The sequence below is a fragment of the Canis aureus genome, chromosome 33 (genome assembly GCF_053574225.1).
Source record: "Canis aureus isolate CA01 chromosome 33, VMU_Caureus_v.1.0, whole genome shotgun sequence".
Classification (NCBI taxonomy): domain Eukaryota; kingdom Metazoa; phylum Chordata; class Mammalia; order Carnivora; family Canidae; genus Canis; species Canis aureus.
The window spans coordinates 4563934-4589102 of NC_135643.1; the positions used below are offsets into that span (position 1 = coordinate 4563934).

The 25169-nt window shown below is 40.1% G+C and overlaps 1 protein-coding gene across 2 annotated transcripts in view; it reads right to left on the minus strand.

Annotated features, from left to right (window-relative positions):
• Nucleotides 1–13805, minus strand: part of ANTXR2 (ANTXR cell adhesion molecule 2) — a 159280-nt gene extending 145475 nt beyond the window's left edge. The window contains exons 1-3 of one of the 2 annotated variants that reach the window (XM_077882636.1): nt 13256–13805; nt 12568–12639; nt 10353–10424 (exon numbers count right to left, since the gene is read on the minus strand). In XM_077882636.1, coding sequence (XP_077738762.1) covers nt 10353–10424; nt 12568–12639; nt 13256–13431 — 320 coding nt within the window. In that variant the 5' untranslated portion in view covers nt 13432–13805. Of the gene's footprint in view, nt 1–10352; nt 10425–12567; nt 12640–12861; nt 12930–13255 lie in introns of those variants that run through there. The other variant, XM_077882637.1, reaches the window with a different exon arrangement.
• Nucleotides 13806–25169: the final 11364 nt, after the last annotated feature.

The following is a 25169-nucleotide window of genomic DNA, read 5'->3' on the forward strand; positions in this document are numbered from 1 at the left end:
ATTTCATGATTATATTGATCAGAGAAAGGCAAAAACATACTGATTCTTTTTTTAATCTATAAAATAACACTTTCCGCTCTGTTAGTACCTGCCAAATTTCTCTGCTGAGTAGGGGAAGGAAGAGAGATAAAAGGGAAGGGAAGGGAAGAGAAGGGAGGGGAGGGGTGGGAAAGAGAAGATGAGGAGAGAAGAAGAGAGGAGAGGAGAGGAGAGGAGAGGAGAGGAGAGGAGAGGAGAGGAGAGGAGAGGAGAGGAGAAAGAGAGAGAAGAGAAGAGGAGAAGAGAAGAGAAGAGGAGAGAAGAGGAGAGGAGAGGAGAGGAGAGGAGAGGAGAGGAGAGGAGAAGAGAAGAGAAGAGAAGAGAAGAGAAGAGAAGAGAAGAGAAGAGAGAAGAGAAGAGAAGAGAAGAGAAGAGAAGAGAAGAGAAGAGAAGAGAGAGAAGAGAAGAGAAGAGAAGAGAAGAGAAGAGAAGAGAAGAGAGAGAGAAGAGAGAGAAGAGAAAGAGAAAAAGAGAGAAGAGAAGAGAGAGAAGAGAAGAGGAGAGGAGAGGAGAGGAGAGGAGAGGAGAGGAGAGGAGAGGAGAAGAGAAGAGAAGAGAAGAGAAGAGAAGAGAAGAGAAGAGAAGAGAAGAGAAGAGAAGAGGGCAACTACACTGCCACATGCTGCACATCAATGGCTCTTCTCCATCCATTGAACACTTTGTATTTTGGAGGGTATTTATGATGTCATAACTAAAATAAGTATATATTGTAAATGGTAGCATAATAAAATGATTAGCAGAGAATTCTGACTTGCTCAACTAATACAATTAAGGCACAATTTTTTATTTTAAGTACCTTCTGCGTATAACTAAGGATATTATGTTTATACATATAATTATATTATCTGTATAGCATTTGAACTTTCCAACAGACAACATCTTAACTAATCACATTTCTGTTTTGGCCATCTATTGCTGCCTAATAAACTACCCTAAAATTAGTGGTGCAAACACAACTTATTTTTTATGATACTGTGCATTGAATGGGCAGTTCTTATGTTTCACACATTGTCAGCTGAGAAGTAGGAATGGCTAGAAAGGTTGAAATGACCTCACTCACATGGTTGGCAAGTTGGCACTGGTGCTGGCTACTGCAGAGGAGCACAGCTAGGACTGTTGACTGTAGTCTTCATTCTCTTCCAGATGGCTTTTCCACATGGCTGGGTTGGTTTCCCTCCTACCATGATGGTCTCAGGGTAATCAAAGTTTTTATATGCCAGCTGGCTACTGAGAGCACAAGAAAGAAAACTCCCATGCCTTATTAAGGCTTAGACCTGGAACTGGCACTCTTCTACGTTTATGTATGCTATATTCTATCAGTTAAAGTAAGCCATGGGCCCAGCCCAGAGTTTTTAAATTATATATTTAAATAAGTGTATAAGTTTAATTTATAGACTTAAATATATTTAAGTATATATACATATATTTGTATATGTAGTGTGTATATATATATATATATTCTGTATACATATATATAGAGAGAATATATATACACACATACATGTTTATATGTATTCTGTGCTTAACTGGAGGCCACAGAACAATCTACGACAAAAGCTAAAAAACTGCATATTATCTATGCTACCAAATGCCAATTAATACAAGTACATTAGTGCATGAGTATAAATGTTATAGAAACTTGTATCATAGGTCAATTCCATCCTTTGTCCTCAAGAGATTATTAATCAGGAACATTAGTTCTTGAAACAAACAGTAACTGCAAATAAAATGCAGCAATACACAGTAATTTTGTAATGATCAGCCAGTTACATAATTAAGTGTTTTTAAGAAGGTAAAACTTAGTACATTGAAATATGAAACAAAACAATGCTCTCAAGATGTTATTTTGCATCTATACAAATATACTAGTCATTTATAATCCATTTAGCACTTTAGTACTTTACCGGAGCTTCTGCTTACAAAGCATTTACCAAAGTGTCTGACACACAGTTAGTGCTCAATAAATTTCATCTGCCACTGTTATTATCTCCTTCCATTAATAAAACACAATATTAAGCAAATTGACAAAATTAGAAAAAAATTATATGAGGGAAAATCTGTTCATTCATTCAAATATACCCACATTTCTATTTATTTATTTATGTTATTATATACTATATTACATACTGTATAAAGGATAAATCACAAAAAAGTAATTGCTCTCTACCAGCTCCTCAACTTAAAAAATGTTCAAAGTTTACAAGACAGTGAAGGAGTATCTTCTAAATGCAAACATCGCTAATACATTCCATTATCTTCAGAACTAACAGGTTTACCTATCTCTTATTATACTTGATATCAAAATGTACTTATTGTTTATTTAACACGTCACTCTAAGGCCAACATTGCCAATGTCTCTGTGGTCCAGAATCTAGACCAATGAATCCATGGTCAAAAAATACGTGCTTACAAAATGCTCCGCACTATCTGGGTTTTGTGAAAAAATTCCCTCCAGTTTAGTCTATGCTTACAAAATGTGGTACATGGATCACACCTGAGTCCAACTGGCTGCATTCTGTATATTTTTTCACCCCACTTCCCCCATTCAATACCTATTGAGTCATGAGAAATTGACCTCTGCATTTGAACACTTCAGTGTGCCAGGTTGTCTCTCAGGTATGAGTAACAATGTATTTAACTTCCTAGAATATAAAGCATATGTGGGACTGCATGAAAGTTCACTCTTAGCATATCCATGACTAGAATCTGAGCTGCTATCTTGCCCAGACCTCTCAGGATTAGCACAAATGCGTTGCCAAAACTGACTTTTCTCAACACGAGTCATCATTTCTCTAACTACAACAACAACAAAAAAAAAAACTACATTCACTTCCTCTCACCACATCACTGTTTGTAAGAGAACAGCATAAATTTAGAGGAAGAATATGTCTTTGAATATGACAAATTCTGACTAATTGTGAAAGGCAGAGAAGGGGGAATACAGAAAGTCTGAGGCAATGCAGTAGTTAAGTGCTCACGCTCATGAGTCAATACCGTCTTAGATTCAGGATGGAATGGACCTTCATTTTTTAATTTCCACACACCTTGGCTATTCCAATTTTATTTCAACATTATTATTTGTGTCAGACACTTTGCTAAATGCTTTGTAAGCAATATATGTATAGATGCAAATAATATCTTGTGAATCCTGGCTCTAACTACTTAGCTGTGTGACTTCCAGCAAGTTTATTTGACCTCTCTAAACTCCTGTTAGAATTCTGGCACATGAGAATGAAAATTCTGATGGTGGTGTACACTGATAACCCACAAATCCCCTTTCAACCTTGACTCCTCCCCACGTCAATTAGGCCTTCTCATGCATCAGATGCATTTAACCATCCCAACATTGCAATATGGTAGGAATGATTAGCGCCTTCTAATGGGCAAGAGAACTGGCCAGCAAGAAGTGAAATTACTTACACAAGGTCATAAAACTAGTATATAGCTTCCATGTCTACGTGACTCAACGTCCACTCCTGTGTTTTCATTTTAACAGGGAGCCTTCAGGATCCCCCGAGGTAACAACTGGAAATGTGTTATTCCTGAATACTTTCTCTTTCCAACCCCTAAATTCCATTCTGACTCCAACATAGCTATCTCTGGCTAAAGAAGCAGTAACTTTTTTCGAGCATGTTTTTTTTTTTTTCTTTTTTTTTTTTTTTTACAAAGAATAACGTCGAAATAAAACTGGAATAGCCAAGGTGTATGGAAATTAAAAAAGGAAGGTCCTCCCCATCCTGAATCTCACTGCTAAGACGGTATTGTCAGCAATTCGTTGCATATCTTTCAGGCTTTTTTCCATACATTTATGATCTCACACACACACACACACACACACACTCACACACATACATCACAAAAACAGTTAAAGGTATTTTTTGTTTTTATTTTAGAAAAATAAAATCATACTTAGTGTTCTGCCACCTGTTCTTCTCGATTAATGTATCTGAGATATATTTTTATGTTAATATATACAGATTTTCCAATTTTTCTATTATCTACATAGTATCCCATTCTATACATTTTTTTCATTACATCAACTGAAATACATTTAGATTGAATATAATTTTCACTATTATGAACCACTACTGCAGTGTCCAATTTTGCATTTACTTATTTTTGCCCACCGGTGCTAGTATTTCAGTGGAACACAATTCTAAAAAGTAGAATCACTGATAGAAACCTTCTAAACTTTTACAGATCCTGCCAAGTTTCTGTGCAAAATTAATGAACCAATTTATAAGTTACCAATTCTTATGAAGGGCTGTTTTATCACAAGTTAACTTTTAATTCAGATTTTAAGGAATAAGAAAACTTTTCGGGACACCTGGGTGGCTCAGATGCTCAGTGGTTGAGCATCTGCCTTTGGCTCAGGGCGTGATCCCGAAGTCTCAGGATCGAGTCCCACATCAGGCTCCCTGCAGGGAGCCTGCTTCTCCCTCTGCCTGTGTCTCTGCCTCTCTCTCTGTGTCTCTCATGAATAAATAAATAAAATCTTAAGGAAAAAAAAAAGAAAACTTTTCAAATAATACAACTGTATATATTATCTAAATTTAATCAAATGACTTCTCTTTAATTTCCTATAATTATACCTAAGAAATATTTTTTCCTAAGTAATTGATTATTGTGCTCAGGTCAAACAATTATATGACTTTTTCAATTTGGGGACAAATATGTTAAAAAGAGAGTCGGAAATATTTACAACTGATCTATAAGAGTGGGAAAGAAACTTAGCAAACCTAAGTCATGACTTCTGAAAGAGAGAAAATACATGATAGTAGTTAATAACTTAGATTCTAAATCTGTGGAAGGAGCCATGATGTCCTTTGACAGATGAATGGATAAAGATGTGGTCTATATATACAATGCACTACTACTCAGCCGTCAGAAAGGATGAATACCCACCATTTACGTTTACATAGATGGAACTGAAGGGTATTATGCTGAGTGAAATAAGTCAGTTGGAGAAAGACAATTATCATATGGTCTCACTCATGTGTGAAATATAAGAAATAGTGAAAGGGACTAAAAAGGAAAGGAGGGAAACTGAATGGGGAAAAATTAGAGGAGGACAAACCATGAGAGACTCCTAACTCTGGGAAACAAACAGAGGGTTGCAGAAGAGGAGGAGAGTGGGGGGATGGGGTGAGTGGGTGACAGGCACTAAGGAGGGCACCTGATGGGATGAGTACTGGGTGTTATCGTATATGTTGGCAAACTGAATTTAAATAATATGTTTTTTAAAATAACTCAGGTTCTAGAGTCACACCAATTCTACCATTCATCTCAACAAGAAATTGTTGATAAAGAAGATGTGGTCTATGTATACAATGGAGTATTACTCAGCCATTAGAAACGACAAATACCCACCATTTGCTTGAACGTGGATAGAACTGGAGGGTACTATGCTGAATAAAGTAAGTCAATCAGAGAAGGACAAACATTATATGGTCTCATTCATTTGGGGAATATAAAAAATAGTAAGGGAATATAGGGGAAAGGAGAAAATGAGTGGGAAATATCAGTGAGGGTGACAGAACATGAGAGACACCTAACTCTGGGAAATGAACAAGGGGTGGTGGAAAGGGAGGTGGGCAGGAGGTTGGGGTGACTGGGAGACAGGCACTGAGGGGGGCACTTGGCGGGATGAGCACTGGGTGTTATGCTATATGTTGGCAAATCAAACTCCAAAAAAAAAACCAAAAAAATAAAAAAGAAAAGAATTTGTTGAGCATCGGGATGTCTGGGTGGCTCAGCGGTTGAGCATCTGCTTTCAGCAAAGGGCATGATCCTGGAGTCCCGGAATCGAGTCCCATATCGGGCTCCTTGTATGGAGCCTGCTTCTCTTATCTCTGCCTCTCTCTCTGCCTCTCTCTGTGTCTCTCATGAATGAGTAAATAAAATCTTTAAAAAAATAATAATAATTTGTTGAGTATCTACTATGTGCTAGACTCTGTTCTGGTATCAAATACACTGGTAAACAAGACAGAGAAGACCCCTCAGCTCTCATGCAATTTATGTTAGGGTGATGGAAATAAAAATAATATTAATTAACAGAATAATTTCAAAAAGTAGTAACCAAATAGACTATCCTGGCAGATTTCTGGGGAGGAAGGCCAGGGTTCCTGTAGACTTGATGGCCAGACTAAGGGTCTCAGAGGAGGGGACACATGGGATGACACCTAAGTAATAAGAATGAGCTAGCCAGGAGCATTTCTGGGGCAGAGAAAGAACAAAATTCATAATGTGGAAACAAAGTTGGCCTGTTCAGGGAATGGAAAGACCAGTGGGCTAAACTGTGGCACAAGCTGGAGAGGATGGGCAAGGCAATCAGGAAGGGCTCTTAGGCCATCAGGAGACATGTGTTTTCCATTCTAAGCCATTAGAACTGTCATAAGCACAAGAGTGGCATACTCTATACTTTCAAAGACGATTCTGCTCACCACATCTTAACTCTATGTCCTTGGATAAGCTACATTACCTTTCGCAGCTTCCATTTCCTCATTTGTAAAGTTAAGATAATTGTAGTATGTATTACATGTATTAATATGAGGATTAAATGAGGTAATAAATGGAAAGCATCTTGCACACTGCCTAGCACATAATAACTGTTCACTAAATGTTTTCAACTAAATCATTTTACATCATTAAGATCATATTGAATAGATGTGAGCATAATTCACTATCCCCAATTATGTAGCATAGTAACTAAAAATATTCTTTAAAATTACTCTTGATTCAGATTCTCTAATATTGAGAGGCCAGATTTGTCCGTATTGAATCAACATGGCACTTTTCTTATCTGATCCTATAACACAACCCTGAGCTATTTCAATGTATGTGCACACTCCTCACTGTCACACACACTAAATTAGTCATGTTTGTATTGTCTCCAGAGCCCATAATGCTCAATATATCATATATAAGGTAGGCAAGCAGGTAGGTAGGTGGGTAGGTGGATGAATGGGTGAACAGATACACAGAAGATAAAAATCATGGTGGCAAGAGAAGAGAAGAGAAGAGAAGAGAAGAGAAGAGAAGAGGAGAGGAGAGGAGAGGAGAGGAGAGGAGAGGAGAGGAGAAGAGAAGAGAAGAGAGAGAAGAGAAGAGAAGAGAAGAGAAGAGAAGAGAAGAGAAGAGAAGAGAAGAGAAGAGAGAAGAGAAGAGAAGAGAAGAAGAGAGAAGAGGAGAGGAGAGGAGAGGAGAGGAGAGGAGAGGAGAGGAGAGGAGAGGAGAGGAGAGGAGAGGAGAGGAGAGAGGAGAGGAGAAGAGAGTGGTTCAAACTGAAACACTTAAAAGAGTAGTTTTTATATTACAAGTATACAAAATGACTGATCATTTCTTGCCGAGTGTATTATTCTATTCACGTATTTACATAGTATTGGACTCCATGTTGAAATTCTCTAAGAAGACACTGCTCTATCTTAGGGACTTACTGGCTTCCAATCTTGCTTCATCTCTACTGAAAATATCTAGCAACACTCTGAAAACTTGAAAGAAGTACTTCTCATAACCATACTAAAATTATGAAACCTGCTATGTTTCTCATTTACTCAGATCTCCTTGTAAGTGTGATCTATGACATCAAGAAAGTTTATACGTAGAATTCCAATGTCTAGGCTTTGAAACAAAGATCCACAATAGTTGGGGAAACATTTGTTCAGTGATGTTTGTATCTAAATATGTGACTGTTTCTACACACTTGAGAGCCGGTAATGGATGAAGACACCATATACCCAAATACCCAGGACAGAAAAGTTTGAGAAGTTACTGATGTAATAAAGTTAAATTAGTAAAAGAACAACGAGGAGCAGAAGATAATATCCTTTAATGGAGACTGTGATATACAAAGTACTTTTCCAAGCATTGTCTTATTTTCATCTTAGAACAACTCTCTTAAGAAAGCACATAAGAGTATCAATAAAGGTTCAAAAAAAGAAAGAAAGAAAACATGGCCAGTTATGTCTGCAGTTTACACACATAAAAACTGACACCTGAGTAGATGATTTGCCCCAAGTCTCTAAATCAGTTTAAGTAGCACAGCTGTAATCTACCTAGACCTTCTTAGTGTACTTTCGGCCACCTCACACTAATTCAGCATGCCACAAATAGTGCAATTCGTTACAACTGAATGTATCTCTATTTCAAAAGAAAAAGAGTCAACCGTACAGAAATTGTAAGTAGCCTTAACAATATTTCTCCTAGAAAATTATAAATTCTGTCAAGCAGCATAATTATCCCTTTAATTAATAATAATAATTCCTCACTAATCATGAAAATGCTACATATTCCCTAGATCCAAACAATAATAATCGTAGTAGAAATAAATAATTACAAGAACGTTCTCTCTTGAATACATACACACCAGACTCTCCCACATTCTCCATATTCACTGACTTCATTCTCACAATAGTCTTATGGGGTAGATATTGTTAGCACCATGCTCATTGTCACCATCACACAAGTGGACAAAACTGAGGCACAAAAAGGTTAAGTATCTTGTCCATGAGCATTTGGCTAATAAATTGGTTCTGTGACTTAACTGCAACATGCTTGTTTTATGCTATGTCTTCAAATGGAAGCCTCTTTATCCCACCTCTCTCCTCTATTAGATTCAACCAATGATAAAGGAAGAATCTCTGATTTAGATTAACATGTTAAACCCTTTCCATGCATTTCCATGCAATACCAGTTTTGGTGACCAATCACTACACTTCACCCTCAAAGTGCTGGAGGATCCATATGTGAAGTGCCTAACAGAGAACCTTGCACAGCATATGCAGGTGACAATCACTGAGAGTCTACTGTGTCTGGCGTTATGCTAAGTGCTTTTCCCTACATATACACTCTATAAATGTTAACAACATTCTTTCTTTTTCCTAATGAATAGACTTCATTAGGAAGATCTGTTTCTTTGAAAATTAAACTGGGCAATGAACAAAATTTCTTTTCATGGAGACAAAGAGTGTTATATCACTGGGTATAGAAAGCTATTCTATGTGGGGTATAAGAGACTACTATTGCTCTGACTCTTGATGACACCCAGATGTACACAAGAAAGTACGGAAGGAAACTATCAATGAGAACACTGAGGTCATCTACAGAGGTACTTCCTCTCCAGAAAAGTAAAACTTTAAAGCACAAGCAAATTAGAAGGATTTATATTTTTCTCCCAAATTAATTCTGACAAGTATAAATAAGTTCTCTCCCTGAGTCCTTTTAAATGTTATGTTTCCTTAACTAGAGTTCAAATAAAAAATTGAAACAAATAGAACACTAAATATATATTACGTTTTAACATTTTCAGAGAAAAAATTCATTTATTAAAAAAGCTGCATTCAAGCATAACTTTTCAGAAATCCACATATTATGGCAAAACAAAGTACACCAGCTTCCTGCACCAAAATGACAGTTTGGAGAAATATGATTTCAAAAAAATGCTAACCCATCCATTCTTTCAGCAAGAACTGAGCAAAAACTATGTTTTCATACTTTGTATTAAATAAAGTAAATTAAATAGATAAATAAGTAAAGTAGATATAAGAATGAAAAGGAAAATCTCCCTTCCCACTTTGGAACTCAGTCTACTACACAAAGGTGATCCCATGGAAAGCAGCCATTCTTTAAAATATGTCAGTGACTACCTCTAACCCGACCCATTATTTCAGATGACATTAAAATGGCCATATGAAATATCATAAGATTATATATATTTTCATTTATATGTATTTATGTACATAAAATATATGTACAATATATTTAAATATATAATATATATTATTTATATATATTTACAAGTTTGTATATAATATTTTATATATACATATAAAATAAAAAATAGTAAGCAAGTTCCTTTACAAAGGCAAATATATTCAGCATCAGTAGATCTCAGAGTAAGACTGGAGATGGGGGATGTCGGCTGAATCTAGTAAATTATCCAGAGATCCATATCTTTCTCCTCCCTAATGTTCTGCAGACTCCTAGTTGATTAACGTATTACATTTAAACAAGAAAGATGTAGAAGTACTTATAGAAACAGAGGGGGAAACATGGGAAGTAGTAAATATACAACTAAGGCAGAGATCTGGGTTTCATTGTACATCCCACAGCCAACAAGAATGATACATATTTTCAGATTATCTGCTCTTTTATATCACTCATACCTCCTTTCCCCTCTATTAGCAAACAGAGCTGAATTGTCTGTGCATTTGTTTGATTCCACTGGGAGGCCTGAATCACTACTTGGAAATATCCATCATCCCTTCAAGATTAGTCCCTACTAAAAGCCTACAGTGAAATGATAATGCACTAACCTGTCTCCAGTTAATGGCAAAATAATGGTTGCTTGAGAAGAAAACACAATGAAAGATAATCTCATTTGAGGGCTGCAAAATAAGAAAAGAGGCAGTTAAAATACAATATAAGAGACTTGTATCTTGTAGCTATGGAGTCTCAGTTAAAATCAGACTCTGGAAAAAAAAAAAAAAATCAGACTCTGATGGTCCAGACTTCTTTTCAGTGGAACTCCCTAAGTATATATACTAATTCAGCTTAACCTTACCACGTAAGCCGTTTTGGATTGAGTCAGTACTTCTCAGCACTCAAACAATGCTCCATGAACCATAGGGCCATTTAGGGAAGAGACTACAACTAGAAAGATGAATTCTAGGCCAATGTAAAATCCTTTTGTAGAAAATACTTCTTCCCTTGGTATTCTATCTCACCTCCTTAAAGGAGGCCAGACCCTTCTGAGAGAGTGTCACTAACAATATTTAGCGCTGGAGAGCAGTCAGTTTGATTTAATTACCATAATTTGATTTAATTATCATAATTGATATGAGTTCAGAAAAAAGTGATCTGGAGGTAAAAATACATAGAGAGAGTATCATGGACAATCTGAAAGACACTAACAAATCAGTTTTGATTAGGCTGTCCAAGTCTCAAACACCCCACTTCCAAGTGGCAACACCTGCCCCAGTTAGCCACCTCTTTTAAGCTTTAGGCATTGATCTCACAGAATGGTTCTTGTCTCCAAGACACTCTACACAACTGTTACTAAGATCTGAAAGTAAAGATAGGAAACTAATATCTATAAACTGAAGATCAGAATGATCTCAAAGTCCTATTCATATTGGAAGACATTCTCTTCAGTAGTCAACTTTGATTCACTTTCTACAATGTATTATGAGTCAATAACTAAGCAACTAAATTTGAGCTAGAGAACTATGTATTATAGAATTCCAGCTTGCAAGCCAGATCTAATAAATAAAAACCCCACCTCTTCAAAATGTTGTATTGAAATGATCCATTGCTTTCAATCAAAATCTATGTGATACTCTCTGTACACTCTCAGATCAAATCAGAACATTTATAAAAAGCTATCTCTACTGCCTTTAACATTTAAAAATATGGGGCCTTATTTATTTTTCTTTCCTAGACAGTTTTACTTCAGACCCTGTCCAGAAATGAGAGTGTTATACTTGGCTTCTTAAGCAGGAGACTGATGATTGAACATGGACAAGCATACATTTTTATAGGGATAAGTTTACTGCTGCCAATAACTGAAAGCAAGGATTGCCTAGGCCTCTACAGATTGTTTGAAGTTACTTGCAACATGACTTTCAAAATGTTTTGATCATCCAAGCCTGTTTTACAGAAAACATTTGGGCTAACAAGACTGAAAGAAGCAATATTTAATGATACAGCTCCTTTTTGTGTCCTTTCCATTATCTTGATAAACTTGCATTTGCTCATTGCATTTTTTTCTTTAAAGAGAGAGAGAGAGAAAGAGAGAGAGAGAGAGAGAGAGAGAGAAAGGCTCAAAAGTCTGGTGTCCTGGGGTTATTTTTAAATAGAGATGCCACTAATTCCTAGTTACCTCCAAATAAGCAAGTAAGCTGGATTTCGTAGCAGTTATGCTTTTTATAGGAGGAAAAAAACCAGTCTTTCCTAGTAAGGCTTATTGCATATATAGAACAGTTAAATTTTAAATCAGCCACACACCCACACATTGGGTAAACACAAGTCTTTCTTTAAACACACACAGTGCCTTTTCTGGTAGTGGGTTATTAACACATGTTCATTTGAAGTTTACCGACACTTTTCTTTTTTAATGATGACCTCTACAATGCTACGAATTATGTGGAAAGAAAAATATATCATGGACACTATTAGCATAAAATTTGTTTAATGTGATAAATTATGAGAAAGCGTAACTGAAATTCAAAACAGATGAAAATTCAGAAAGGAAAAGACATTTGTAATAGTATTTGAAGATGCTTCCCCAGAGCCTGAGCCAAGTTTCTGGGATCCAGATAAAATAAGCCCTGAACAACTGAAGGGCTGTCCTAATAACTACATGTGTGTTATAGTGATCTTGAGGCACTTAAAAAAAAAAAAAAGAAAAAAGAAAAATCAACATTTCTGGAGAAGCTTTCCCTACAAAAGGTCTCAAAAAAGGGATACCTTACACTTCAGTCTACTTCCCTCCACCTCAAATTCCCCTGCAGAGTAAAGTGGGAGAAATACCTCACGAATCTCTCTGTAAGTTGCTGGACAAAATTGTAAATTTCAATCCAATTATTTGCCACACTCCCAGACCTGTAAAATGAAATTGAACTGATGAGAAGCAAACAAACAACACAAAACATTTACGTGGGGGTAACCCGGCCTCTACTTCCAGCAGAGTAACAGTATAGACGGTTGAAACTGAGGCACTCAAAGAATCCAGGAAGCCAACCGCCCCCCCCTCCCCACCTCCTCGGGGCCACCTGACCAATCCTTTGGAGTAGGTTCCCGGCTCTTCAAAACAAACACAACTTTCCTTCGCAGGACATGCAAACCACCCCGAGTATATGCGGACGCTAGGGTTTTCCTGGCTACGAGGAAAGCGCCCTGATCAGGGTCGGACCCGGCGACCTTTGGCCAGCTGGGGCGCGAGCCGGGCCCGGCCGGGGTCTGGAGCTGCAGACGGCTGCCCCAGGCGGAGACCCCGGGACTGGCAAACGGTGACTGCCCCAACCTCCCCGGAGGGCCCAGCGCTCACGGCCCAGCGGGCGCACACGAGGAAGCGCTCGCGCGTGGGTCGGGGAGGGCAGGGAGCAGCCGCGGTCGCTTCCAGGCGCCGCTCCCCGGGGCGCGGGCGTCTCCGTCTCCCCGGCGCCGGCGCATCCAGGGCCGCGGCGCGCAAGCCCCTGGGCCTCCCCCGGGCACTCACTTGTCCAGGACGAAGTAGAGGTCAAAGGCTCCTCTGCAGGAGGGCTGCTCCTGGGCGCTCACCGGCCCCCCGGGGGCGCGCAGCAGCGGCAGCAGCAGCAGCGGCAGCAGCGGCGGCCACAGCCCGGGCACCGGCCGGCTCCCGGGGCTGCGGGCCAGAGTCCGCCCCGCCAGCATCCTCCCTGCCTCCCGCTCGCAGCCCCCTCGGCCGACCCGGCGGGGCACCGAGGTGGCAGGGGTTCCCGGGGCCGCGCCCGGGGCCGCGGGAGCCACCGACGGCTGCAGGGAGGGTGAAAGGAAGGAGAGGAGGTCCTGGGAAGACAAAGAGCGCCGCCGCCGCCGCCGGACTCCGGACGAATCCCAGGGGCAGAGCGCGCCCCCCCCGCCCCCGGCTCCGCGGAGTCCCTGCCCACCGCGAGGGCCCAGGCGACAGGCGACAGGCTCGGGAGGTGCGCCCTGGCCCTCTGGCCGCGCCTCTGGTCTGCGCGGGGGTCGCGGGGCAGGGGCGCTCCCCGCCGGCTGGCCCCACCCCCGCGCGCCCCACTTTCCCCCCGGAGCCGCCCTGGGCTGGAGGCCGGGGGAGCCGCAGCGCGACCAGGCCGGGCCGGGGCCCCTCCAGGCAGGCGCCCGGGCGCGTCCGAGGGCGGGCGGGGCCCGAGCCGAGGCCGCGCACGCACACTTGTGGGTCCGGAGCTAGAGCTTGCCAGGCCCCACGGAGGGCAGAAGGAGTCCAGGACCGAAAGCCCCTCCCAGGGCCCGCGGGCCCGGCCGCGCTCCGCCGGGGACAGACCGGGCCTCCCCACTCCGCCCCGCCCTCCCCGCCCTCCCCGCCGCAGGCTCTCCGGGCTGCACCGGCCGCAGGGCCACCCAAAGCAGCCAACTTCCTCTGTTTATGAATCCGCTTTGCAGCTGCATCTCAAAGAGCCAAAACTGGCCCGGGCGGAGCCGGGGGTGGGGGAGGGCGAGGGCGAGGGGAGGGGGATGGCCCGAGGCCTGGCCCTTGGCAAGACTCTTTACGAGTGGAAAGTTGTGCCTCAAGATACTCCATCCAACTGGCATTTCTCCCAAATTCCAGATAATTAAAAATTTCATCTTGCAGCAACTCGGGCCCTCCTTGCCAAACTTGTGCTGGAGCTGAAGTTCCAGCGCGCTCGCATTCTCTGCTTACTCATTTTGCGTCTGCATCCTCTCTCCTGCCCATCGCCTCCACACGTGCCTTCTGCCTTCCCCTGGTGGAAACCGGCTTTTAGAACTTGCAGCCTCACTGACGGGAATATGAGGTGTCCTTCCTCTTTGATGTTTTATCTGAGTTGATGCTTTATAATAAAAGGTTCATATAGTACTGAAATCACGTATTGCCCTTTCAGCATCTCTTCTGTTTGTTGTCATGTATATTTAAATTTTCATTTACATTATCTTTGACATACTACCAAATTTGTAAGCTGGTTGCGAATAGAAACCAGTCACTTAAAAAAAAAAAAAGAAAGAAAGAAAAGAAACCAGTCACTTTAACAAAGATTTACTGGGTATCAATAACCTATTAGGCCCTGTTCTAGGACTCACAGTTAATGCACAGAACAACATGACAAGCCCCTGCTTACATGAAGCTTGCAGTCTGGTTGAGGAGGAAAAACAGCAAAAATAAAGAAGTAAATGCCCATATTAGCAAATGGTTTGCAGAGAGTTAAAATATAGTAATATGATAGAAAATGACTGACTAGGTGACTCAAAAGGCAACCAGCTATTCCAAGAACCAAAAGAGAAGACATTCCTACTTTTTACAACTCACCATAGGGATTGGCTTAGCCGATGAAGAAACACAGAAAGAAAAGCAGAATGACTAGAGCTTTGTGGGTAAGATGAAGTAAGAAAGGAAGGCAGGGACCAGATCATAGTGGTGCTTTGTTGATTGTGACAAACAATTCAGATATTTTATATTAAGTGTGATAGGAGCCCATTAAGAGGATTTTAACCCGGAGGTGAGATAGAGGATAAAGTATTACGATCTTTGCTTTTCAAAGATCTTTCTAGCTGATATGACACCGTGGATTTGGAGGCAGCAAGAATAAAAGCAAGGAGACCAGGCAGGAAGCTATTACAGTATCAGGGGCACAATAAAATGGTACCTTAGACCACCACCCCTGTAGCAGCTAAACTGAAGAATATGAATGGATGAAAGCTTTAATAAACTCAGACAGACCCCCAGTCTGGAAATATCGGCCACTTGGAGATAGAAATTCCCGTACCATCCGTTTCTTATCTGATGGGATGGAGAGGGTACTGATGGGACAAGTGGCTGGCTGACTGAATGGAAGATAACTTACACTTTTGTTAGGAACAAACATAAACCCTCCATTACTTCTGAATAATTGAGCTCTAGGAGAAAGTCTAAGGAAAGGGATGACTGGATTCAAAGCATCCTAATTCTGTCCCCTTTGGCTTCATCTTTTCTAGAGATTCTGAAATTTTGATTCCTCTGTAGCCATCAGTTCTCTGGAGCTGTGCTACCATCTCTTAGCTCACCTTGGGGTCCAACTGTGGATACACTCATCTCGTTGCCTTTCCACAACAAAGCTTAAACAGGCTCATACCTTCAGCCAACTTATCAACAGCTTGTTAAAGTTTATTGTCAAGGCTTTTATTATTTACTGTTGGTTAAAACTGATCTCCATTTTCAGCTTTACTTTGAATCCAGACAGAATCAAAGATATAATATACACTTGGCAATTAATAACATGACTGAATATAATCTGGGGGGGAAATCTGCCAGAAAGTAATAACAACTAGATTTAAAAGGGGACAGAAGATGAAGAAATAGGAGGCAGGATGCTTACTGTATACTCTATCCTCATGACAAATTATTTTAATCCCCACATTTAGTGGCTTTCTTTTCCCCTTTTTGTTGTTGTTGTTTCAGCATTTATTTAAATTCTAGTGAGTTCATATGTAGGGTCATATCGGTTTCAGGAGTAGAATTTAGTGATTCATCACATACATATAACATCCAGTGCTCATCACAGCAAGTACCCTCCTTAATACCCACCACCCATTTAGCCCATCCCCCCCACGTCCCTCCATCAACCCCCAGTTAGTTCTCTATAGTTAAGAGATGGACATTTGGGCCCTTTCCGTAATTTGGCTATTGTTGATAATGCTACTATAAACACCAGAGTGGATGTGCCCCTTCGAATCAGTATTTTGTATCTTTTGGGTAAATACCTAACAGTACAATTGCTGGGTTGTAGGATAGCTCTATTTTTAACTTTTTAAGGTACTTCTCTATTGCTTTCGCAAGTGACTTGCACCAGTTTGCATTCCTGCCTCCCATAGCTGCTTGATTCATTGCCCGCTCATCTTCTGATCCAAGAACCTATCATATCCTAGGCCTAAACTACACCAAAACTTGTTCTTCAAAATTCCCAGGCCCTCCTCATGTCTCCCTACTCAGTTCTTCTGTCCTGACTACAAGATTAGTAAAGGTGATTGACATACTAAAGCATATCACATTCTTTTGTGTATTTGTTTGTCTGGGTAATTAATTGAGCCCACTTCTGGAAATTTTACTCATTTGCTCATGTAAGATCTACAATAAAGTAGGGAAGTGGCCTCACCTTGCAGAGATAAATAATTAATCAAATCTCTTTTATCTAATAAAAATTAGGGAAGGTCATTAATTATGGAGGCAACCAACTGTCCAGATTTGCCCCAGACTGAGGGGTGTCCAGGGAGATAGGGCTTTCAATGCTAAAACTAGAGCAGTCCCTGGGATGATCCATGGTAAAGGAGGCTGTTGGTCACCCTATTCCCAAGCAATAGTGAGAGACAGTGAAAGCAAGGGCAGGTTTGGGAGTTTCACCAAGGCATGAAGAAGGAGGGGTATTGACAACCCTTTCTGTTCCCCTCTCTCAGGTGAGAGGCCTTGGCCATTATGTCAGCTGTACACTAGCCAGGTAAGGTTTCAACTTTTGCACCTCGGTAGACATGTTGGAACTTTCCATTTTAAATCAAGAATGAGATAGGGAATGCAGATGTCTAAGCAGAGAGAAAGAGGTTAGAGTGAATTATCTAGATAAACAAATCTAAAATGATTTGCTTTTATCAAATTATCTGGACTTCTGCTGAAGTATTTTGCTTCACAATCCATGCAAGCCTCTATTCTCTGAAAATTACTCTTTGTACCAAACCAAACTTCTAATTCAATATTAGAATTTATCACAGTTACACAAAAATGCTAATAAATCCAAAACATTTTAAACTCAGTTTCATGCAGTTAGAATTGCTTGAGATTGACACCTGACAATTAAAAGTGTTCACTATCATTGTCTACTTCTTTTACCTGCAGAGCTCCTATGGGATTCATGTTAGATTTTATTTATTTATTTATTTATTTATTTATTTATTTATTTACTTACTTACTTATTTTATTTATTTATTTATTTATTTATTTATTTATTTATTTATTTATTTTATTTTTATTTTACTGACTCTCATTTAACTAATGTTTATTGGTTCCTACATGTATCTATTGATGTTCTAAGCACAAATCTTATTCCCTGCTCTCAGGAGTTCACCTTTCCAATACCTTATCACCAAGTTATTTCCATCTCCTCCCACCCTCACAACTAACAGAAGGGACAAATAAGCAACAACAATAAACATAGAAAAATAAAATAAACGTATCCTTTATGTGTTAAAAAAATCACAAAACCTATATTGTTTCCAGTAAATATCTTTGTATGACATCCACAATGACAAATATGACTCTCCTGGAAGTTAAGTGCCATCCTGGAAGTGATTCATATTCACATTACATGTGGAGTGATTCATTATATGATATCTACAGTGATTCAGAGGAAGAAAATAAATCTTCATAGCTGTATGTGACAAAGCTTGTTTAACTTGTACTGAATACAGTCATTACAGTAGACTTCTCCAGTACCTGAACTAGTTCCTGAGAGTGGAGGAAATGCTTTTGGAAGGTGGGGTTACTACTAATTTACCATCTCTATGCATGACAACAGGATCTGCATTTGGGATTAAATGTGTTTTAAATTCAGTTTCCCAGAAACAGATCTGACACTCTTGAGATTTGCATGCAGGTGCTATCTTGGAGCATGCTCTCTCAGAAGCAAAACTTTGAAGGCTGAGGGAAGCAGACAGGAATGGTCAGAGGGAAAATTGAACCCTGACACAATTGCAAAGGAAGGCTCAGCCAACCCCAGTAGTAGCTCTGGGGCGTGGATGGTCTTTTACAGTCGTCCTGAATTGAGTGAGGGAAAGGGGCCGGTGATTTTTGTGTCCCCTCACAGACCAGTCATTAAATTTGGGCTGCCCCTACAGAGGAAGCATACTCTTGGGCAAAGCAGCTTCCTTTGGTTTAGGGCGATCAAAAGAAGGCACTCTGCTGGGAGCTGTCAGCAGTCAAGCTCCCAGCTGTGGGGATTGAGTGCCTCAATCCTGAAGGAGGAATCTAGGTGTTCCAGCCACAGCAGCCAGAACACCCACAAAAAGCCAGGATACCTGGCAGCCTGGTTGATAAAAAGTCTTATCTCATGTGCATTGTCAGACCTTCACAAACTAAGTCAGGCTCAGACTGGTGTCCTGGAATGAAAGTCACATAGCTGCCTCCCTTCTCCCTCCAGGTCAGTTCCCTCAACAACGCTCAAAGGAATTATTCTAGGAGTCTTCCGTCTTCTCACACCAACCTGCTTCAATGTGATTTATTTTCGAAGTGAAAAGATAATCACATTAGTCACTTACCTAACAACTGCCAATGAAAAATCATTTCCTAATGATTGAAGGCCCTCGACCATAGCAGCACAGATTAGCTCTAGATCCTCACCTCTGACAAGACCCCCACATATTCCGTGCTCCAGGGAAATCATTATAGTCCCTGTGTCCTCACATACACAACTCTACCTTGAGTCTTACCTCATTTGTACCCCCATTTCTCTGACACTGTGTTCCAGGTATCAAATTCCACTTCTTTCTCTTCCTTTCCATTCCCTTACAGATCAATTCAGGCCAAAAGCCATTAGATGGGTGCAAACAAATGGTGTCAGAGTGGACAGGAGCTCTAGTAGTCCAGAGCAGGGTGTCAGAGACCAAGCAGATTGAGGAGTATCCCTCTGGTGCAGGGAGGGTCTGCCTGGCAAGGGGTACTGGCACCCAAGAAGGGTGAGGGTAGTGATTGAACCTGAGGAGTTAAAGAATGGCCCAGGGGAAGAGGTTATCAGGGTGTGTATGCATGTGTGTGAATAGAGGTGGCACAGACCAGTGTGGTTTCTGAGCATACTCGAAGGGAGAAGAACTTCTGTACAGGGTGGGATGCTCATTGTGGAGTAGCTGGAGTTAAGCGTGGACTTCTATGCACCTTGTCACCCCAGTGCAGGATGTCAAAGCATGAACAGGGAGAGATGAGAGTCTACCCTGGAAGACAAGCTGTCCAGAATGTTGGAGCATGAGTGGGGCAAGAGGGCAGCTGGCAGCAAAGTGCAGGGTATAAGAACCAGCAGTGTAAAGAGGAATTCTGCACAAGGGTGCCAGCCTTGTGTGGGGCTGAACCCAAGCAGAGTAAGGAGAGTTTCAGAACAGGGAGTAGCCTGGCAGGAAATATGAAACCCAAGTAATCATATGGAGGACTTTTTTGCAAGGATCACCCTACCCATGGGATGTCAGAGCCCATATGGGTATAAGAAGTGCCCAGGCAATGCAGCAGCCAGGTTCAGAGTGTCAGAGTCTGAGTGTGGGGTGTAGAGTGATGACAATGTCGGAACTCCTACAGGATGAAGGAATTAGTGTTGGAGAGAAAGGAGCAATGGTGATAAGAAAGTGATTACATACAAAAGGATCGACAAATTAAGTGAATATAGAAAATGGAAGGTACATCTTTCACCATCACATAAGGAAGTTACCAAGAAGGAAACGGGAAAATATTTATTCTAGTAGGTCCTTGAGGCATTGTGACACAACTTGATTCATAGTCCAAATGTCAAGTACTAGTCATTTTGCTGTTTATCAGCATCCCTGCTGGGGGAGAGGTAAGAATCAAAGAAAACAGAAGATAAAAGTTGCCTGAAACAGAAAACCCCGTGAATGCACTCACCTAGCACTGATGTAACTCTGCTCTATCATGTCCTTCTGCAGGCTAGAAAAAGCTGAAAATGGGCATTTCCCAAACTGCCCTCTAGGCAGAATCTACCCACCTACGCTAGTGCCAGACTTTGAATCAGAATCGAGTTACCTTCTTTATCCATTCATCTTTCGATGGATGTGGTTTATGTATACAATGGAATATTCCTCAGCCATTAGAAACGACAAATACCCACATTTGCTTCAACGTGGATGGAACTGGAGGGTATTATGCTGAGTGAAGTAAGTCAGTCGGAGAAGGACAAACATTATATGTTCTCATTCATTTGGGGAATATAAATAATAGTGAAAGGGAATAGAAGGGAAGGGAGAAGAAATGTGTGGGAAATATCAGAAAGGGAGACAGAACGTAAAGACTCCTAACTCTGGGAAACGAAGTAGGGGTGGTGGAAGGGGAGGTGGGCGGGGGGTGGGGGTGACTGGGTGACGGGCACTGAGGGGGGCACTTGATGGGATGAGCACTGGGTGTTATGCTGTATGTTGGCAAATTGAACACCAATAAAAAATAAATTTATTATAAAAAAAAAAAAAGAATCGAGTTACCTGAGGAGAGAGGCAGGACATGGAGTGTCGGTTTTGCTGGGGCCACTGTGTGCAGGAGGTCATGACAGAAGCCGTGTGCAGGAGGCAGCCTCTGGGGCTCATTATGTGGTTTCCAGCTCACCTCCTCCCTGACCTCCGCAGAGCAGGCCAGCAGCTCCTTACAGCCCAGTGCTGGAGTGTTCTTGAGGAGTTGCTCCTGAATGTTTGGCCTCCACTCTCCTTCTGCAACAATCCAAATGACTCTATGAGCTACTTCTACTCCTTAAGAAGTCCCTTTCATTTAAAGTAGCCACAGCAGATTCTGTTTCCAAAGACGTCTACGGTTTTTAACATTCTGTAATCTCTATGAACCTTAAATTAGTCATTTTGCTGGCACTTAAAATTGCAATAAAGGGTTATAAATGGAAGAAAAGAGACAAGAAATTGTGAATTTTTAAATTATCCATTGCCCTTATTTGATACTATTCCTCTCCTTGGTAAACTCAGACTGGAAGAAAAAAAGAAATTAGATTTTAAAAAAAGAAGACCCAGTCTACTTCTCTGAAAATCTTGCAAGACAACTACAAATCTTTTTAGCTACTTATTATGGACACACAACTAGGAATTTTAAAAAACAAATTCAAAGAACAGGAGTGACTGTAGATAGAAACAGACAACTCAGAAGGGAGACGAAACAAGTTACAGCTAAGAATGATTAAAATTGCAAGGACATAAGTAATCTTTCAATCCGCTCCCAGATTACTTTAAACAAACAAGTCACATGTGTGCACCTACTTTTAAGAGGTTACAATAGAGAATAACTTAGAAGAGTTTAAATTATCTTTTTTTAAAAAAAAGATTTTATTTATTTATTCATGAGAGACACAGAAAGAGAGGCAGAGACATATCAGAGAGAGAAGCAGGCTCCATGCAGGGAGCCGACATGGGACTCGATCCCAGAACCTAGGATCCGAAGGCAGGCGCCAAACAGCTGAGCCACCCATGGATCCCCTAAATCATCTTTTTAATAGTCATTTTATCATGTGTTATAATAATAATGAACTTGGGAAATAACAATAGGAGCAAATGTGGAAAGCAATTTATAGTTTTTAAGATGCTTCTATCAACATTGTCTTTTTGATCAACATTTCTGGTTTTCAACCAGCTAGCTTTTGATGCTGGGTGCATTAAAAATTAACAGCATTCAATCTTCATTCTTCCATATCTATCACCTTCCATACCTATCACCTTATAAACAAACAAATAAAACAAATAAAAGGGACAGGATGATCCTGGTACTTATACCTAAGGAAAATGTCTAAATGGCAAGGTTCTTAACTAATCCACGCAGCTGAGAGAATTCAAGTGTGTCTGTCCTTGTTTCTTGCCTTCAACCCATCGTGGGAGAGAGACACTCTATACCTTTGCCTCCATCATTTTCATAAAGCGAAAAAAAAATTCTCAAAGGCTCTTTTAAGCTAAGCACTAATTTAAAGATTTTGTAGGCAACATGAAAAAGAAAACTTTTTTTTTTTTTGCTTGTTTCAAACTTTTTTATATAACATTTAAACAGCCATAGTGTTTCTGCTCCAAGATATTTAAGCTTTGGTATAAACTATTTTTTTAGATAAAAAAGTTTGAAATGTAATTTTGCTATTTGGAGTGCCTACCATAAGTACTACAATTAAAAAGATTTTTCATAGTTTTGAGTCCTTGTGTTTCTCATGGAAACCGCTTGATTAGAGCATATCCAACTTTATTTTAACAGCACATATGGCACATAGATTATCTATCCCAGTTTTCTTGGGAAGTTCTTTGAAAGGAGCAGTAGGAAAGTTGTCAATCCCCAAATGGCCAATGGGTTTCATATGCAGCAAATTTGGCTAGCAAAAATACCAACTTAAGTTCAATAACACTGGACTGTTAAGTGTTTGAGGATATTTTTTAAAGGTAACTAAACCAGAGGTTTGCTTTTGACCCTGATCTTTAAACAGAGTTAATACTTCTTCATCACGTAGGGAGCGTCAAATGAAGAAATCCATTTTAACAAATTTTTAAAATTTATTGATCAAATATTTAATGCCTACTCTCTGTAAAGCACTGATCCTTGGGATACCCAGAGCCTATTAAGAGAGATATTCCAGATGTATCTTCTAATTATTGAACTAAGGTACTTAAATACCTTAGTATTTAATACTTAATACTTAATCAATGTGGGAAACAAAGGCAGAAGAAAAATTATTAAATTTCCTTACTACCTGCAGCCCACTGACAAGTCCTTGAAACAGGCTGAGTGACCTTCCTCTAAAAACTCTGCTCTCTTGGTGTTAATGCTTTGTTGAATGCAGAAGGCAATCTTAGCCTGACCCCCAGGATCCTATAAGTCTACTTTCACATATAAAAATTATTTTAGAAACTTCCTTTATCTCTAACCCCCTATGCCCAAGATACATGTTGGCAATCATCCCCCACACATATAACCCACCAATACATATCTGAAATGTCTCACAACCAAGGTTTTATTAGACAATAACACATGACCTTTTCCCAACGATAGCTAGCCCCTTCAAAGTCCTGGAAACCTTGCTTCCAAAAGTCCTTAGAGATTTACACTATCCCTAACCCTCTCCCAACTTGAACATATATAATCAGCCACTCCTCCTGACCCCAGTACAGCTCTTTCTGCCCATGGGTCCTGTCCTGTGCTTTAATAAAACCATCTTTTTGCACCAAAGACATCTCAAGAATACTTGGCCACCAGTTTCAAATCCTAATGTCTGTCTTACATTGAAAATAACCATAACACCAAGATTAAAATGATGTGATAGATTGTAATTGGAATTCCAAAGAATGAGAAATCACTCTTAGCTGGAGAGATCAGAATTAATAAAGGAAAGGATATTTAAATTACATATTGAAAGATGGGTAATACTTTTAAGATTAACACAGATGAAGGGAAGAAAACTATAGGAAGAAAAGGCATAACCTGCTTCTATCTGAGGACGGAGGGTGGTAGAAGGATGGCATCAATTATTGAAATGAGTAGAAAAGCAAGCATATTTTTAAAAATAAGCACAACTTTTTGACTACCTTCTTTATCTGTCTCAAGTTATTACTTGTTTCATAGTATTAGTATTGCATTTAATCATTCATTTTATTATTCTTTCTCCGGAATATTGTCATCATACTCTTAACAGAGAGTATGATTACATGTTATCTTAAAGTTGATGTAAAGGCATTTTGTATAGGAAATGTCCTTGGAGAAATGATACTTTCCTTGTGCCCTACCCCAGCTCCCATCCAAGGGAACAGAAGAATAGAATAATGAATGTACAGAGAACCTGAAGGACATAGGAACTTACTTTCAGTTGAGTACTGAGTCCATGACAGGATAGAAGAGAAAGCAAAGCAGACAAAATAGGATAAAGTCTAATATGTAGAGTACTTAAGTCAATCCTGCCCACCATCTGTTTTTAGAAATAAAAGGGTTTTTTTGTTTTTCTTTTTTAAGTAGGCTCCACACCCAATGTGGGACTTGAACTCATGACCCTGAGATCAAGAATTGGATGCTCTACCAACAAAGTCACCCAGGCTCCCCTAAATAAAGTTTTATTGGACCTAGCCAGGCCTATTTGTTTACTCACTGTCTGTGGCTACTTTTGTGCTACAATAGTAGAGACAGAAACCATAAGGCCCAGAAGCTTAAAGTATTTACTCTCTGGCCTTTAATAAAATAGGTTGCCAACCTCTACCTTAGATTTTAAAAAAAACATTTTAGTGTACATACTCTTTGTGCAGAAAAATGAAACATAATAATTCTAAACATCCGAGAGGTTTGGACAGAGCCATGCTTTTGGAAGAATGCTCAGGTTGCTGTGGCAAGACTAGTTAGAGAGGAAAGACACTGAAGAGCCAAGAGCTTTAAAACTATTTTCAAAATAGATAAAATTTAGTATTATTTTCTTGCTTTCTACCTTGTCTTCAATGAAATACTACAGCCTAGATTCATTCAAAACTGTGAATTTAACAGCAAAATCAGAAGAATAACTCTCTTAAGAGTGGAAAGGTAAGAGAATTTCTGTGCTTCAGAGACAGAGTTGTGGTCCATAGGTAAGATGTGCCTGGGAAAAAGTTGGGAGACTGAGCAGCTATGCATGAACTGGATGAGAAGGCTCAGAGGAAAGGACACATGGCTGGAACAGGATCCCAGGCTGCCTTGGCAGTAAATAGAAAGCCTGCCA